Here is a 17,686-nt window from a genome sequence, read left to right as displayed (position 1 = left end):
TCTTGCTATAATAAATATCCCCCAAAAATATATATATATAAAAAAAATTTCCTCAGTTTAGGCCGATACGTATTCTTCTACCTATTTTTGGTAAAAAAATATCGCAATAAGCGTTTATCGATTGGTTTGCGCAAAATGTATAGGGGTAGATTCAGAAAGAAGTTACGCTGGTGTATCTATTGATACGCCGCGTAACTTCTAGGATGCTCCGGCGTATCTTTTTTCTGTATTCAGAAAACAAGATACGCCGGAATTTGGCTAAGATCCGACTGGCGTAAGTCTCTTACGCCGTTGTATCTTAGTTGCATATTTACGCTGGCCGCTAGGTGGCGCTTCCGTCGATTTACGTGAGGAATATGCAAATTAGGTAGATACGCCGATTCAGAAACGTACGTCCGCCCGGCGCATTTTTTTACGTCGTTTACGTCCGGCTTTTTCCGGTGTAAAGTTACCCCTGCTATATGAGGGGTATCCTATGTTAAGTATGGACGTCGGGCCAGCGTCGAATTTTCCGTCGATTACGTCGTTTGCGTAAGTCGTTTGCGAATAGGGCTGGGCGTAATTTACGTTCACGTCGAAAGCATTGGCTTTTTGCGGGTTAATTTGGAGCATGCGCACTGGGTTACGTTACGTGCGCCGTTAGTCAAAAACTTCAATTACGTGGGGTTAGTCTTCATTGCCATACAACACGCCCACTACATGGATAATTTGAATTCCGCGGGCTTACGCCGGACCACATACACTACGCTGCCTTAACTTAGGGCGCAGGTTCTTTGTGAATACAGAACCTGCCTCACTAAGTTACGGCGGCGTAGCGTATCTGAGATACGCTACGCCCGCACAAAGTTACGGCGGGCTATCTGAATCTAGCCCATAGTTTCTACAAAATAGGGGATAGTTTTATGGCATTTTTATTAATAATTTGATTTTTTACTACTAATGGCGGCGATTTGCGATTTTTTTTCGTGACTGCGACATTATGGCGGACACATCGGACACATTTTTGGGACCATTGTCATTTTCACAGCGAAAAATGCTATAAAAATGCACTGATTACTGTGGAAATGACAATTGCAGTTTAGGAGTTAACCACAGGGGGGCGCTGTAGGGGTTAAGTGTGACCTCATATGTGTTTCTAACTGTAGGGGGGCGGGGCTGGACATGTGATGTCAGTGATCGTTGTTCCCTATATCAGGGAACAGACGATCACTGACATTGCCACAGAGAAGAACGGGGAAGGTGTGTTTACACTCACCTCCCCCCGTTCTTCAGCTCCTGTGACCGATCGCGAGACTCCGGCGGCGATCGGGTCCACGGGTCCCACGGCCTACGGTCACGGAGCTTCGGACCGGGTCGCGCGAGACCCACGGCTGGGCACTTAAAGGGGTCATACCCTTACGTGATTGTGCCCAGCCGTGCCATTCTGCCAACGTATATCGGCGTTAGGCGGTCCTTAAGCGGTTAACCACCTCAATACCGCACGCCGTCATATGATGTCCTGGTATTTAGGGGAAGGGGGATATATGAATGATGGGTCCAGCTACAGGCATCATTCAGATATCCTTCTTTTCACCCGGTCGATTCTGCGCACCATAAGAATGATCATAGCGGCAGTTCCGCCGCTTGATCGTTCTTATAGGCGACGGAAGGGGACGGTATTGCACCCCATTGAAGTCAATGCGGAACAAATTATTTTCGTTTCCATTGACTTCTATGGGGAAACTCGCTTTGATATGTGAGTACTTTGGATTACGAGCGTTCTCCTGGAAGGGATTATACTCGTAATCCGAGGTTCCACTGTATAATGTTCTGTTGGCCAAAAATGCAATTACATTTTTTGGGGGAATTTCCCAGGCATATATTTAGGGGTAGATTCAGATAGAATGGTCTATCTGTCCGCCCGTAATTCAGGGCGCAAGTTCTGTATTCAGAAACAACTTGCACCCTTAGTTACGGCGGCGTAACGCAGGGTTTGACAAATTTGCTTGGAATCTAGGAGCCAGCTAAAAAAGTTAGGAGCCAGAAAACGCGCCCCGTCCCGACGAGCTAGCGCGCAGAAAAAAAGTGCACTTGTAAGACCGCTGCGCAAATACGGCGTGACAAAGTATTGCAACGATCGCCATTTTATTCTCTAGGGTGTTAGGATAAAAATATATATAATGTTTGGGGGTTCTAATTAAAAGGAAGAAGATGGCAGTGAAAATAGTGAAACATGACATTAGAATTGCTGTTTAACTTGTAATGCTTTACTTGTAATACCAACGGCCACCACCAGATGGCGCCAGCTTACACATCTGGTGGTAATAACTTGTAATACCAACGGCTCACCACCAGATGGCACCAGCTCACACAAAAAAAAATGTTTTTTTTTTTTTTTTGCCCCCCTTCCAAGCCAAGTCGCCAGGACCCTATTTCTAGTCGCCATGGCGACCGGGACTTGTCGAGCCCTGGTGTAACGTATCTGTGTCGGCGTAAGCCCGCCTAATTCAAATGTGGATGACGTGGGCGTGTTTTATGTATATTAACTGTGACCCCGCGTACTTGACGTTTTTTACGCGCCGTTCGTGAAAAAATCCCAGTGCGCACGCTCGAAATTCCGCCGCAAATCGTCATTGCTTTAGACGTGAACGTAAATGACGTCCAGCCCTATTCGCGAACGACTTGCGCAAACGACGTAAAATTTTCAAAACTCGACATGGGAACGACGGCCATACTTAACATAGGATACGCCTCATATAGCAGGGGTAACTATACGCCGAAAAAAGCCTAACGTAAACAACGTAAAAAAAATGCGCCGGCCGGACGTACGTTTCTGAATCGGCGTATCTAGCTCATTTGCATATTCCTCGCTTAACTATGCGGAAGCGCCACCTAGCGGCCAGCGTAAATATGCAGCCTAAGATACGACGGTGTAAAACACTTACGCCGGTCGGATCTTAGGGAAATCTATGCGTAACTGATTCTCTGAATCAGGCGCATAGATACGACGGCCCGCACTCAGAGATACGATGGCGTATCTGGAGATACGCCGTCGTATCTTGTCTCTGAATCTACCCCTTAGTATCTATCTACTCCAAAAAAGTTGTGAGTCTCATTGGAGTCAGTGCCAGGCCCCGAGGTTCCTTACCGTCCAGACAGATGATCAGCACAGCAAACTCTTTTAAGAACCCGAGAATATTGTCTGCAATAGTGAAGGTTCTGTTGATCAGGCCGAGTATCTTGTCCTCGTTCACTAAATCAAAGAAAGAGCATAAACAAATTTTTATGAAAAGCAACATCCGATCTGAATTGGTAGATCACACTATTATTGAAGTGGAACCTCGGATTGCGAGTAACGTAGTTCATTGCGCAATACGAGCGCTGTATTTTTCAAAATCCTGACTAGTGTTGTCAGGATTCAAGCCACAGCGGTGTGCAGTACCACCTCATGCCTGAGGTGGGGGGGGGCGCCAGAGCCAAACGGCGTAGTTCGTTTCCGAGACTCTCCGGCGCCCCCACCCCACCTCTGGCCACATGAGGTATTGCATGCCATTGTAGTCAATGTGGAACAAATTATTTTTGTTTCCATTGACTTCAATGGGGAAACTCGCTTTGATATGCGAGTGCTTTGGATTACGAGCATTCTGCTGGAAGGGATTATACTCGTAATCCGAGGTTCCGCTGTATAATGTTCTGGTGGCCAAAAATGCAATTACATTTTTTGGGGGAATTTCCCAGGCATATATTTACGGGTAGATTCAGATAGAATGGTCTATCTGTTCGCCTGGTGTAATGTATCTCAGATACGTTACGCCGCCGTAATTTAGGGCGCAAGTTCTGTATTCAGAAACAACTTGCGCCCTTAGTCACGGCGGCTATTGCATGCCATTGTAGTCAATGTGGAACAAATTATTTTTGTTTCCATTGACTTCAATGGGGAAACTCGCTTTGATATACAAGTGCTTTGGATTACAAGAATTCTCCTGGAACGGATTATCCTCGTAATCCGAGGTTCCACTGTAAACATTTATACAGCTCTGACCTATGCCACAGTGCTGTACATAGAACACTGAGCCAGTCACATCAGTCTCTGTACCAGAGGAGCTTACACTCTAATCTTCCCTCCCCCCACAGTCACACACTATTATTATACATTTATATAGCTCTGCCCAGGGCTTTTTTTCATAGAAAATAGGCGCAGGAACTCCCCCTTTCTGAGCCACCCCTTTTCTCCACCCCCTACCTGCTTCCAAACACCGTTCCTTGGTTTCATCCCCTACCCACCTCCCAGTACTGCCCTTTTAGAGGCATCAATTTGTGGTGCTAAGTAATTCGTAAGGAATATGGTAATTATAACAAGAAAAGCAGTAAAATCAATTCCCTGCAGCCAGTAATAATAGAGCCCCCCACCAGCAACAATAGAGCCCCCCGCCAGCAGGGATGGACTGGCCATTGGGACTACAGGGAGTTTCCCGGTGGGCCGATGGCTCAGGGGGCCGGCTTCAGTGACAGCGGACCGCCACCCCCCTCTGCTCCTCTGTCTCTCCCTTCCTGCAGCGCTCACCTGGGGGGAACAGAGAAGCAGGGGGAGGACCAGAGGAGCAGGGGGACAACAGAGGAGCATGGGGGAGGGGACAGACAGCTGACTCAACAGCTATGGCCTGGGAGTTTCTCACTTCTGCCTAATCTTGTCCCATAAGGGGGGGGCACCAAACTGATTCTTTGCCCCGGGTGAAATAATGTCTAGCTTCCCCACTGGTACTGCCTATAAGAGTACCAGTACCAGCCGTTCTACTCTAATAAAGTAGAATGGCTAGTGGCTAGTGAAGGGGGAGAGGGGGCTTGGGTGGCCGGGGGGGGGTGGGGGTGAAGTGGGCCGGTCTGGATAAAGTCCAGGGCCAAATTTTTGTCCCAGTCCAGCCCTGCCCGCCAGCAACAATAGAGCCCCCAGCCAGCAACAATAGACCACCCTGCCAGCAACAATAGATCACCCCGCCGGCAACGATAGACCACCCAGCCAGAAACAAAAAAAGCCCCCAGCCAGCAACAATAGACCACCCCGCAAGCAACAATAGACCACCCCGCCAGCAACAATGGACCACCCCGCCAGCAACAATAGACCACCCAGCCAGCAACAATAGACCACCCAGCCAGCAACAATAGACCACCCTGCCAGCAACAATAGACCACCCAGCCAGCAACAATAGACTCCCAGAAGCAACAGCAGATCTCCCCACCGCCAGCAGCAATAGACTCTCCAGCAGCCAGCAACCATAGACCCCTCCCTCAACAGTGGATCTCTCCCAGCAACAACTGACCCCCTAGCAATATAAGACCCTCTTCCAGCAACAGTAGGTCCCCCCACAAGCAACAATAGACTTCCTCAGCAACAATTAACCCCCATGCAAAAAAAGATCCCCTCCAGCTAGAATATATCCCCCAGCAGTGAGCATCAATAGACCATGCAGCACACCCCAGCACCACTTGCCATTACATACAGTCAGTGGTGAAGGTGCCGGAACTGCGTTCCCCCACGTTCCCGCTGAAAAAAAAGCCCTGGCTCTGCCATATACCGCAGTGCTGTACGGAGATCACTGAGCCAATCACATCAGTCTCTGGAGTTACTGCGCATTTGCCGTAGTTTAGAAAGGCATGAATTGCATGGATTGGGGGGCCCTAAGCGGGTGGCCCCCACAGATTTATAGGCAGGGCTTGTGTTTAACCAACCTGTAGAATGGGTGTGATTTGGACACCCCCACCTGGAAAGTGGGCGGATGGAAAGCGAGCCGTCGGCCCTGCTGGCTGTGTCTCGGTGTTCAGGTCCATGATGATGATGATGATGATGAGCATCGCTCTGTAGAGTCTTCTCTTCATTGTTATGGTTCTTCTCTTCATTGTTATGGTTCTTCTCTTCATTGTTATGGTTCTTCTCTTCATTGTTATGGTTCTTCTCTTCATTGTTATTGTTCTTCTCTTTTCTCAACTTCATACAAATATATTTCACACACAGGATGCACAAGGCGAAGATCCAATGGCACAGGAAAGCGATCACAATCAGCTCCATCACCATCCCCTTCAGGGGCACTAGAGAGGGACACAATGACTGCAATGAGGCTTCACCCTCCAAGCAACAGAGCCAAACAAATCAAAGCTACATTTACTATTCATTTATTTTCTAAAGCAGAACAACAAATGTATCCATTCTCCCACAATCCATCGAAGGAAAAATAGAGACAAGAAATCAGCAATTATTATGTATTTAGGGTAAATTATCTAATGCCGGGGTCTCCAAACTGTGGACCTGCAGGCCTGAGGTGGCCCTTTTCTTGCCTTTATCCACTATTCCTCCTAATTAATAGATACTGATGATTAGACATGATTCCTCCCACTGACACCAATGATGGGGCACTATTCTTTCCACTGACACCGATGATGGGACACTATTCCTATCAATCATAGATACCGATGATGGGACACTATTCCTCCCAATGATAAATACCGATGATGGGACACTATTCCTCCCAATGATAGATACAGATGATGGGACACTATTCCTCCCAATGATAGATACCGATGATGGGACACTATTCCTCCCAATGATAAATACCGATGATGGGACACTATTCCTCCCAATGATAGATACCGATGATGGGAAACTATTCCTCCCAATGATAGATGCCGATGATGGGACACTATTCCTCCCAATGATAGATACAGATGATGGGACACTATTCCTCCCAATGATAGATACCGATGATGGGACACTATTCCTCCCAATGATAGATACCGATGATGGGACACTATTCCTCCCAATGATAGATACCGATGATGGGACACTATTCCTCCCAATGATAGATACCGATGATGGGAAACTATTCCTCCCAATGATAGATGCCGATGATGGGACACTATTCCTCCCAATGATAGATACCGATGATGGGACACTATTCCCCCAATGATAGATACCGATGATGGGACACTATTCCTCCCAATGATAGATACAGATGATGGGACACTATTCCTCACAATGATAGATACCGATGATGGGACACTATTCCCCCAATGATAAATACTGATGATGGGACACTATTCCCCCAATGATAGATACAGATGATGGGACACTATTCCCCCAATGATATACCGATGATGGGACACTATTCCTCCCAATGCTAAATACCGATGATGGGACACTATTCCTCCCAATGATAGATACAGATGATGGGAAACTATTCCTCCCAATGATAGATACCGATGATGGGACACTATTCCTCCCAATGATAGATACCAATGATGGGACACTATTCCTCCCAATGATAGATACCGATGATGGGACACTATTTCTCCAGATGATAGATACCGATGATGGGACACTATTCCTCCCAATGATAGATACCGATGATGGGACACTATTCCTCCCAATGATAGATACAGATGATGGGACACTATTCCTCCCAATGATAGATACCGATGATGGGACACTATTCCTCCCAATGATAGATACCGATGATGGGACACTATTCCTCCCAATGATAGATACAGATGATGGGACACTATTCCTATCAATGATAGATACCGATGATGGGACACTATTCCTCCCAATGATAGATACCGATGATGGGACACTATTCCTCCCAATGATAGATACCGATGATGGGACACTATTCCTCCCAATGATAGATACCGATGATGGGACACTATTCCTCCCATTGATAGATACCAATGATGGGATACTATTCCTCCCAATGATAGATACCGATGATGGGACACTATTCCCCCAATGATAGATACCGATGATGGGACACTATTCCTCCCAATGATAGATACCGATGATGGGACACTATTCCCCCAATGATAGATACCGATGATGGTACACTATTCCTCCCAATGATAGATACCGATGATGGGACACTATTCCTCCCAATGATAGATACCGATGATGGGACACTATTCCTCCCAATGATAGATACCGATGATGGGACACTATTCCTCCCAATGATAAATACCGATGATGGGACACTATTCCTATCATTGATAGATACCGATGATGGGACACTATTCCTCCCATTGATAGATATCGATGATGGGGCACTATTCCTCCCAATGATAGATACCGATGATGGGACACTGTGATGCAATTGCCTATATGCTTCAGTCTAATTCTCCCTGCTAACTTAATGCTGTGGGTTAGAGGTAACAGGTGTTCATGTGTGATTCATCTCTCTCTGTGAACACTGTTCATATGTTAAATAAGGCTAGCTTTTGAAAGGCCTTTAATTGTGTGATAACGCTGTCTACAACCTAGTGATTCTCAGAGGTGTTAATAGGTGTCAAACTGGATGCAGACGAAACGTCTGCTTAGGAAACTCAGTGTGTGAAGGTGGTTTGTTGTTATGCTGTTTAAGGAATGTGCAGTGATTAGACATGATAATTGTCGGTCGGTGCCGACCTGTCTAGAATGTTTTAATAATTAGCCTTAGTGTGTGATTAGGGGGGGGTGGAGATTTCATTGTTGCTTGAATGTCTTGGACTGTATAAAAAGCTGAGAAGAAAAACCATTAAAGTCTGTGTTGTTCCAGCAGTAAGCTTGTCTCATGTGTGGCTTTCTGGGCGACTCCAGGAATATCCCTCCTCGTGGAATATTGGGGTGATTTTCGTTATGGGAAGAAGGGAACGTTGACGGGGATATCATTGTAATACAGTCACAGACACTATTCCTCCCAATGATAGATACCATTGAAGAGGCACTATTCCTTATACAATTGCAATTGTATGTTGAAGAAGGGGAAGAGGAGGGATCGAGGGAAGGTATTCTAGGGGTAAACTACACTTCAGCTTTAGGGCCTGTGTTACGGTAAGCAACCAGTTTCAGTCTTACAGCAAAGGAATAATGTACCTGGAGGTAGACGTTCAATAGCAGGAGATGTTTGGGAGCTGATCGCATTTGCCACCATACAGGAGAATCTACCAAAAGTTTTTGGATGCCAGCCATCCATAATGACAGAGCTGGAGTTGTCTGGGCCGATGACACTTTGTATTATCTCATTATCATCCCTGAGAAGTGTGAAGTTGAACGGACCATCGCCCTCGGCTTGGCATGTGAAGGTGACCAGACATTGGCTACCATTTACTATCGCCTCCTGTTTCAGCAAGACGGGTTCCTTCACTGCAGCTGCAGAGAAAAAGAACACAAGTCATATTCACATTAAGTTCTAGAAACATTCCCCGACTGGAACATTAGCTGAACATTTGTTATCAATACTTATATTTTAAATCTATGAAAACCCAAGAACAAAAATGTGACATATTAGGGCTTACCAGTTCTTAGATGTTGTGGCTGCATACCAGTGGCGGCTGGTGCTCAAATCTTTTTTGGGGGTGGCGCAAACAAATGAAAAAAAAAAAAGACAATTGCAGCCTCACTGTGCCCATCAAAGGCAGCCACTGTGCCCATCAAATGCAGCCACTGTGCCATGCCATCTATTGTCGCCACTGTGCCATGCCATCTATTGTCGCCACTGTGCCATGGCATCAATTGTCGCCACTGTGCCATGCCATCTATTGTCGCCACTGTGCCATGGCATCAATTGTCGCCACTGTGCCATCAATTGTCGCCACTGTGCCATCAATTGTCACCACTGTGCCATCAATTGTCACCACTGTGCCCATCAATTGTCACCACTGTGCCATGCCAAAAGCAGCCACTGTGCCATCAAACGCAGCCACTGTGCCATGCCATCAATTGTTACCACTGTGCCCACATAAATTGTCGCCACTGTGCCCACATAAATTGTCGCCACTGTGCCCACATCAATTGTAGCCATTGTGCCCACATCAATTGTCCCCCACTGTGCCCACATCAATTGGCCCCTCTGTGCCCACATCAATTGGCCCAACTGTGCCCTGTAAAATGCTGCCAGTCAGATTGTCCCAAGCACTTACCTTTCTGGGGTTCGCCATCCTCCTTCCACGGTCTCTCAATGTCTTCTGCCGCCCTCGATGACGCTTCAGCTTCTGATAACCAGAATCAGTGAACCTGATTGGCTGAGACGGCCGTCAGTCTTATCCAAGGGACGTAGCCCCCCCTACGTTCCGAGGATAAGACATCCAGGAGCTGAAGGGCTGTACTCGGAAAGCCTATCAGAGCCGCTGGCTCTGATAGGCACTTCCGCACAGCCAACCAGCTGCCGTTATTCAGATAGCCGGCGCCCAATGTCCGGTTATCTGAATAGGCTGGCCACAATAACATGCAATGCATGAGTGTATGTTATGTGCGCGGCGCTGCAGAGCGAAATTTTAAAAGCCTTAAAGGGCCCGTTTGTTTTTTTATGACTACAGGAGGGGGGTGGGAGGCGCCCGGGTGCCCCCTATGGATGGGCCGCCACTGCTGCATACCTGTGACTTCCTCCCACCTACCTGCATTGTCATGGACATGCAATAATGTCTGGCAGCTTACCTTCTCTTCCACGTGTCCATTAGAGGCCTGACTCTGTTCTGGCTGCCTTTTTATCATCTCTCCTCCCTGTATGGCTCCACCCCAGGCCATCCCAGGAAGTCTATATCAGTGCTGGGACAAGGCCATTTTGTGCCCAGGGCTTAGATGGCAAACTGCGCCCAACCCCCCCCCCCCCCCCCCCCCGTTTTTAAGAAAGAACCAATGTTGTTTCAAAACAAGAATATACTTAAAGCACTCACCCATCACCAGGAGATGGATCCGTCCCTTCGGGATCAAGTTGATTTTGTAGACAAAAGTTCCGTTGTCCTCGGCTCTCAACTCATTCAAAAGAAATGTCCCGTTATTTTGGTAGAAGTGGCCACGTTCGGTGTACGGAAACCGCACTTGGCAGACTCCATAACATGTCACTACAACACTTTCATCGGCTCGAATCAAGTCATAAAATGTGTCATTATCAACATCGACTACAGGAAAGAGCACAGATGAGCCAATCGCGCCGTATAGATGGTGAGTCTCCATAGCTTCAACTCCTGCAAAAATAAAACATAGAAAAAGACCCGTGTTGAGAGACTTTTGTTCGTGTCATAGGGTTGTGCATTCTAATACAAGTCTATAGAAGAAATTCTGGACAGCTGTACTTGAAAAAATTTGCCTTTTGTTTGTAAAAAGTAGGATCAAAAATACATGCCACAGCAGAACAGACAGACGCGTTTCACACCATCAAACAGTGCTTAATCAGTGTCAGGGAACTCCCGTAAGACGCTTTGCACATAGACGTGAGCAAGCTCATAGCCTTTGCCATAGAATGGCTCACAGACGCGCGCATGCGCGCCAGAGCTCGCAATTGCGGGCACGCATGCGCACAGATACAGGCACGCGCGCACACGTACGAGCACCCCCCACTGCACCCCCCACACCTTCCTAGGATCAGCCCTGAATGGAACGTCCCATAACTAACTTGACTAGGCTGCCCAGACAGAGCTCAGCAAAGTGGTAGTCCATGACTGGTGTTCCCTCAAAGCATGACAGATATCCAGTTCCTCATGATGGTTTAATATGTTTTAAATGCAGCGAGAGACACCTGACAAGTCAGCGGCATCCAGGGCAGCCAGGTGTCTCTCGCTGCATTTAAAACATATTAAACCATCATGAGGACCTGGATATCTGTCATGCTTTGAAGGAACACCAATCATGGACTACCACCTTGCTGAGGTCTGTCTGGGCAGCCTAGTCAAGTTAGTTACGGGACGTTCCATTCAGGGCTGAGTTGGTAAGATGACCACGCCCATGTGAGTAAAATTGCATCAACTGTTCTAAGTCTGGTCTGAAGTCATTTAATAGCTAGCCAATTCTGGCCTTTTTTCTCCTACGTGTAAAAAAATAAATAAAAAATTCTTGAAAATTACTCAGCTCCCCCAAACATTATATCATATATATATATATATATATATATATATATATATATATATATATATATATATATATATATATGTGTGTGTGTGTGTGTATATATATATATATTTTAAGCAGAAGCCCCCAGAAAATAAAATGTTGGGTGTTGCAATTTTTTATGGTCACATGGTATTTGTGCAGCAATTTTTCACAGGTAATATTTTGGGGAAAAATACATTTTAATGCAAAAAACACAAAATATAACCCAATTTTTTTGGTAAAATATAAAAGATGATGGTATGGCGAGTAAATAAATAGCTAACATGTCGCGCTTTATAATTGCGCATTCTTGTGTAACGGTGCCAAACTATAGCACTTAACCACTTAATGGCCCAGATTCAAGTAGAATTGCGCGATATTTGCGGGGGAGCAGGGCAACGATTTTGCCCTGTGCCCCCGCAAATATTTTGCGCTGCCCTCAATTCACGAGGGCGCGCCGGCAAATTTGCCCGGCGTAAGTGCGCGCAAGTTAAATGATCCCGCCGGGGGCGGGAATCATTTAAATTAGGCGCTCCCGCGCCGAGCGTACAGCGCATGCTCCGTCGGGAAACTTTCCCGACGTGCATTGCGGCAAATGACGTCGCAAGGACGTCATTTGCTTCTAAGTGAACGTGAATGGCGTCCAGCGCCATTCACGTTTCACTTACGCAAACGCCGTGAAATTCAAATTTCACGGCGCGGGAAGGCCGGCTATACTTTAGCATTGGCTGCCCCTACTATTAGAAGGGGCAGCCTTGCGCTAAAAGTAGCCGTACGGAAACTCCGTACCTGGCTTGCGCGGGGCCCGCGCAAGCTTGTGAATCAGTGGTAGTATGCAATTTGCATACTACACGCTGATACACAATGGGAGCGCCCCCTAGCGGCCCCCGCAAGAATGCAGCCTAAAATCTGCGAGGCATAAGAGCCTTATGCCGCGCATATCTTAGGCTGCAGTCGGTGTAACGAGGTTCCTGAATCAGGAGCACTCGTTACACCGGAGCAAGTAAGCACTTGCGCTGCGTAACCTATGGTTGCGCGGGCGCAAGTGCTTCTTGAATCTGGGCCAATGACCGGAAGATTTGCCCCCCTTAAAGCGGGGGTTCACCCTTAGAGGGCACTTTTCCCCCTTAGATTCCTGCTCGTTTTTACTAGGGGAATCGGCTATTTATTTTAAAATATGAGCCGTACTTACCCGTTTTCGAGCTGCATCTTCTTCCGTCGCTTCCGGGTATGGGCTTCGGGAATGGGCGTTCCTTCTTGATTGACAGGCTTCCGAGAGGCTTCCGACGGTCGCATCCATCGCGTCACGATTTTCCGAAAGAAGCCGAACGTCGGTGCGCAGGCGCAGTATAGAGCCGCACCGACGTTCGGCTTCTTTCGGCTACGAGTGACGCGATGGATGCGACCGTCGGAAGCCTCTCGGAAGCCTGTCAATCAAGAAGGAACGCCCGCTCCCGAAGACCCATACCCGGAAGCGACGGAAGAAGATGCAGCTCGAAAACGGGTAAGTACGGATCATATTTTAATACAAATAGCCGATTCCCCTAGACCGAACGAGCAGGAAGCTAAGGGGAGAATTTTTTTTTTTTTACAAATGGGTGAACTCCCGCTTTAATGACCTGACCATTTTTTGCGATACGGCACTGCGTCGTTTCTTTTGGTGGTATTTGATCACCTCTGCAGTTTTTATTTTTTGCGCTATAAACAAAAAAAGAGCGTCAATTTTGAAAAAAAAAAAAAAATATATATATATATATATATATATATATATATATATATATATATATATATATATATATATATATTTTTTTTACTTTTTGCTATAATAAATATAAAAAAAAATAAAAAAATAAAATGTCTTCATCAATTTAGCCCAATATGTATTCTACAAAATTGCGATTCGCGCATATTAATTGGTTTGCGCAAAAGTTATAGCATTTACAAAATAGGGAATTGATTTATGCCATTTTTATTATTATTATTTACTAGTAATAATTAACAGCAATTTTTAGCGGGACTGCGACATTGCGGCAGACAGGTCGGACACTTTTTTGGGACCATTGACATTTATACAGCGATCAGTGCTAAAAATAGCCACTGATTACTGTATAAATGTCACTGGCAGGGAAGGGGTTAAAGGGGTTGTAAAGGTAAAGGTTTTTTCACCTTAATGCATCCTATGCATTAAGGTGAAAAAACATCCGATGGTACCGCCCCCCCCCCCCCCGAACCCTCGTTTTACTTACCTCACCCCCATGAAAGTCCCGCGCGCGTCCCCGTGATCCTCTTCGGTTCCCAGCCTGGCCGTTGATTGGCTAGGCTGGACGGATTGATAGCAGCACAGCCAATTGCTGGCGCTGCTGTCAATCACATCCGATGACGCGGCGCACCAGGGGGCGGGGCCAAGTGATACAGTCGGCGGCTATGCCCGCCGCTGTATCACGGGAGCGTGCCCGCAAAAGCTTTCCACCATGCGAGCTCGCATGAAGGTGAAAAGCTCTTGCGAGGAGGACCAGAGACAGCGACCTCTTTTCGGGCACCTGAATTACAGCGGCAAGGTATTTTTAGGAAAGCACCTAATTAGAGCCATAGGCTCTAATAGGCATCCAAGAAGGTGAACAGCAATCGCCAGCGTTGTGTTAGGAAAGTGAATGATTCGCTTTCCTAACACTGAACCACCTCTCAGCCAATCAGGTGCTCGGATCCGTTACCTGTCACCTGGTTGGGACAGAGATTGCCGCTCCAGGCAGGTCTTGTTGGGTGCAAATCTTCTTTTCAGGAACTGAGGGTGCTAGCAATGCACATGGCAAATAAGAACAAAAGATGATCAGGACAGCCGCACTCCAATCCAACGTAACTTTAGTGTAAAAAACTGGAAACAGGCACTACAAGTCACAGCAACGGAACCTAGGACAGCTGACGCGTTTCACACTAACTTCAGTGTTTACTCAGCTATGAGTAAACACCAAAGTTAGTGTGAAACGCGTCAGCTGTCCTAGGTTCCGTTGCTGTGACTTGTAGTGCCTGTTTCCAGTTTTTTACACTAAAGTTACGTTGGAGTGCGCTGTCCTGATCACCTGTCACCTGATTGTCACCGAGAAGGTAAGGTAAGTGCCGGGGCATACACACTGGCAGCATTTGATGGGCACAGTAGTGGAAATTGATGGGCACACTGGCAGCAGTTGATGGGCACAGTAGTGGCAGTTGATTGGCACAGTAGCGGCAATTGATGGGTACAGTAGCTGTGTTAGATGGCACAGTGACGGCAATTTATGGGTACAGTAGCTGCGTTTGATGGGCACAGTGGCTGCATTGGATGGCTGTGTTTAAAGGGCACAGTAGCTGCGTTTGATGAGCACAGTGGCTGCAATTGATGGCTGTGTTTGATGGGCACAGTAGCTGCGTTTGATGGCACAGTGGTGGCAATTGATGGGCACAGTAGCTGTGTTTGATGGGCACAGTGGCTGCATTGGATGGCTGTGTTTGATGGGCATAGTAGCTGGGTTTGATGGGCACAGTAGCTGCGTTTGATGGGCACAGTAGCTGCGTTTGATGGGCACAGTAGCTGCGTTTGATGGGCACAGTAGCTGCGTTTGATGGGCACAGTGGCTGCATTGGATGGCTGCGTTTGATGGGCACAGTAGCTGCGTTTGATGGGCACAGTGGCTGCATTGGATGGCTGTGTTTGATGGGCACAGTAGCTGCATTTGATGGGCACAGTAGCTGCATTTGGTGCCCACCTCGTGATGTCTGCATCATGGGGGGGGGGCAGACATGCCTGACTCCCATGTCACTCACCAACCAGCCAGCTGTCCCCATACATGTTCTGTTCAAATTCTCTTGGGATGTCGCTTTGACGGTATATGAAGCTGTCATGGATGGATCCTGGGTGTTTGGCACGGACGTGCCATATGAGGTATTGGGCATCGACTATCACCTGTACATTGATGGAATGCCAATGCTTCCGATTGCGGTATATGTGCTCTGTCTCACGGGGGGGCATAGTGCCACATGTGTGCAATCAATGGCCCCCACGGTGTGTGGGAATCTGGCAATTCTGTAGAAATCACGCATTGTCTTCATCCGCAGGTCCTCATGGGTGGGTCTGATGATGTGGTGGAACATGCGTGTGAGGATTGCGGGGACAACCTGGTGCACACATCTGCTCATGGTGGATTGTGACATCCCATCCACCACTCCACTTGTACGCTGAAAAGATCCACTGGCAAGAAAATGGAGTGTTGCCAGGACCTTGACCAGTGGCTGCACTGCATGTGAGCGATGTGTTGGGATTGTGGTTAATTCCAGGATGGCTTCAGGGGTGATCCAGCCATGACAGCTACATATTCCGTCAGAGCCCCATCCCAACAGAATTCGAACAGAATGTGTACAGGGACAGCTGGCTGGTTGGTGAGTGACATGGGAGTCAGGCATGTCTGTCCCCCCCATGATGCAGACATCACGAGGTGGGCACAGTGGCTGCATTTGATGGCTGTGTTTGATGGGCATAGTGGCTGCATTTGATGGCTGTGTTTGATGGGCACAGTAGCTGCGTTTGATGGGCACATTGGCTGCATTGGATGACTGTGTTTGATGGGCACAGTAGCTGTGTTTGATGGGCACAGTAGCTGCGTTTGATGGGCATAGTGGCTGCATTTGATGGCTGTGTTTTATGGGCACAGTAGCTGCGTTTGATGGGCACAGTGGCTGCATTGGATGGCTGTGTTTGATGGGCACAGTAGCTGCGTTTGATGGGCACAGTGGCTGCATTTGATGGCTGTGTTGGATGGGCACAGTAGCTGCGTTTGATGGCACAGTGGTGGCAATTGATGGGCACAGTAACTGTGTTTGATGGGCACAGTGGCTGCATTGGATGGCTGTGTTTGATGGGCACAGTAGCTGCGTTTGATGGGCACCAGTAGCTGCGTTTGTTGGGCACAGTGGCTGCATTTGATGACTGTGTTTGATGGGCACAGTAGCTGCGTTTGATGGGCACAGTGGCTGCATTTGATGGCTGTGTTTGATGGGCACAGTAGCTGCGTTTGATGGGCACAGTGGCTGCATTTGATGGCTGTGTTGGATGAGCACAGTAGCTGCGTTTGATGGCACAGTGGCTGCATTTGATGGCTGTGTTTGATGGGCACAGTGGCTGCATTTGATGGGCACAGTAGCTGCGTTTGATGGCACAGTGGTGGCAATTGATGGGCACAGTAGCTGCTTTTGATGGGCACAGTAGCTGCATTGGATGGCTGTGTTTGATGGGCACAGTAGCTGCGTTTGATGGGCACAGTAGCTGCGTTTGATGGGCACAGTGGCAGCGTTTGATGGGCACAGTGGCTGCATTTGATGGCTGTGTTTGATGGGCACAGTAGCTGCGTTTGATGGGCACAGTGGCTGCATTTGATGGCTGTGTTTGGTGGGCACAGTAGCTGCATTTGGTGGGCACAGTGGCTGCATTTGATGGCTGTGTTTGATGGGCACAGTAGCTGTGTTTGATGGCACAGTGGTGGCAATTGATGGGCACAGTAGCTGTGTTTGATGGGCACAGTAGCTGCGTTTATGGCACAGTGGTGGCAATTGATGGGCACAGTAGCTGTGTTTGAAGGGCACAGTGGCTGCATTTGATGGCTGTGTTTGATGGGCACAGTAGCTGCATTTGATGGGCACAGTAGCTGCATTTGATGGAAAGAAATGTATAGGACACCACCAGGCGCCGCCTATACCTGAAATGTCATTTCGGTGGGCTGACCCCAGAATACGAGTATAAAGGCTCTATGTTTTCTGATATTTTGTGAGAACCTTTCTCCCTTCCAGAAATTTCCT

The 17,686-nt window shown here is 47.6% G+C and overlaps 1 protein-coding gene across 1 annotated transcript in view; it reads right to left on the bottom strand.

Moving 5' to 3' along the window:
* LOC120924009 overlaps positions 1-17,686 on the bottom strand; it is a 742,797-nt gene that overhangs the window by 15,080 nt on the left and 710,031 nt on the right. Inside the window, exons 2-5 of the mRNA XM_040335066.1 lie at positions 10,672-10,962; positions 8,873-9,148; positions 5,707-6,063; positions 3,128-3,232 (exon numbers count right to left, since the gene is read on the bottom strand). Coding sequence (XP_040191000.1) covers positions 3,128-3,232; positions 5,707-6,063; positions 8,873-9,148; positions 10,672-10,962 — 1,029 coding nt within the window. The remainder of the gene's footprint in view (positions 1-3,127; positions 3,233-5,706; positions 6,064-8,872; positions 9,149-10,671; positions 10,963-17,686) is intronic.

This window comes from Rana temporaria, chromosome 1 (genome assembly GCF_905171775.1).
Source record: "Rana temporaria chromosome 1, aRanTem1.1, whole genome shotgun sequence".
NCBI lineage: Eukaryota > Metazoa > Chordata > Amphibia > Anura > Ranidae > Rana > Rana temporaria.
This window is presented reverse-complemented; position numbering and strand designations above follow the sequence as displayed.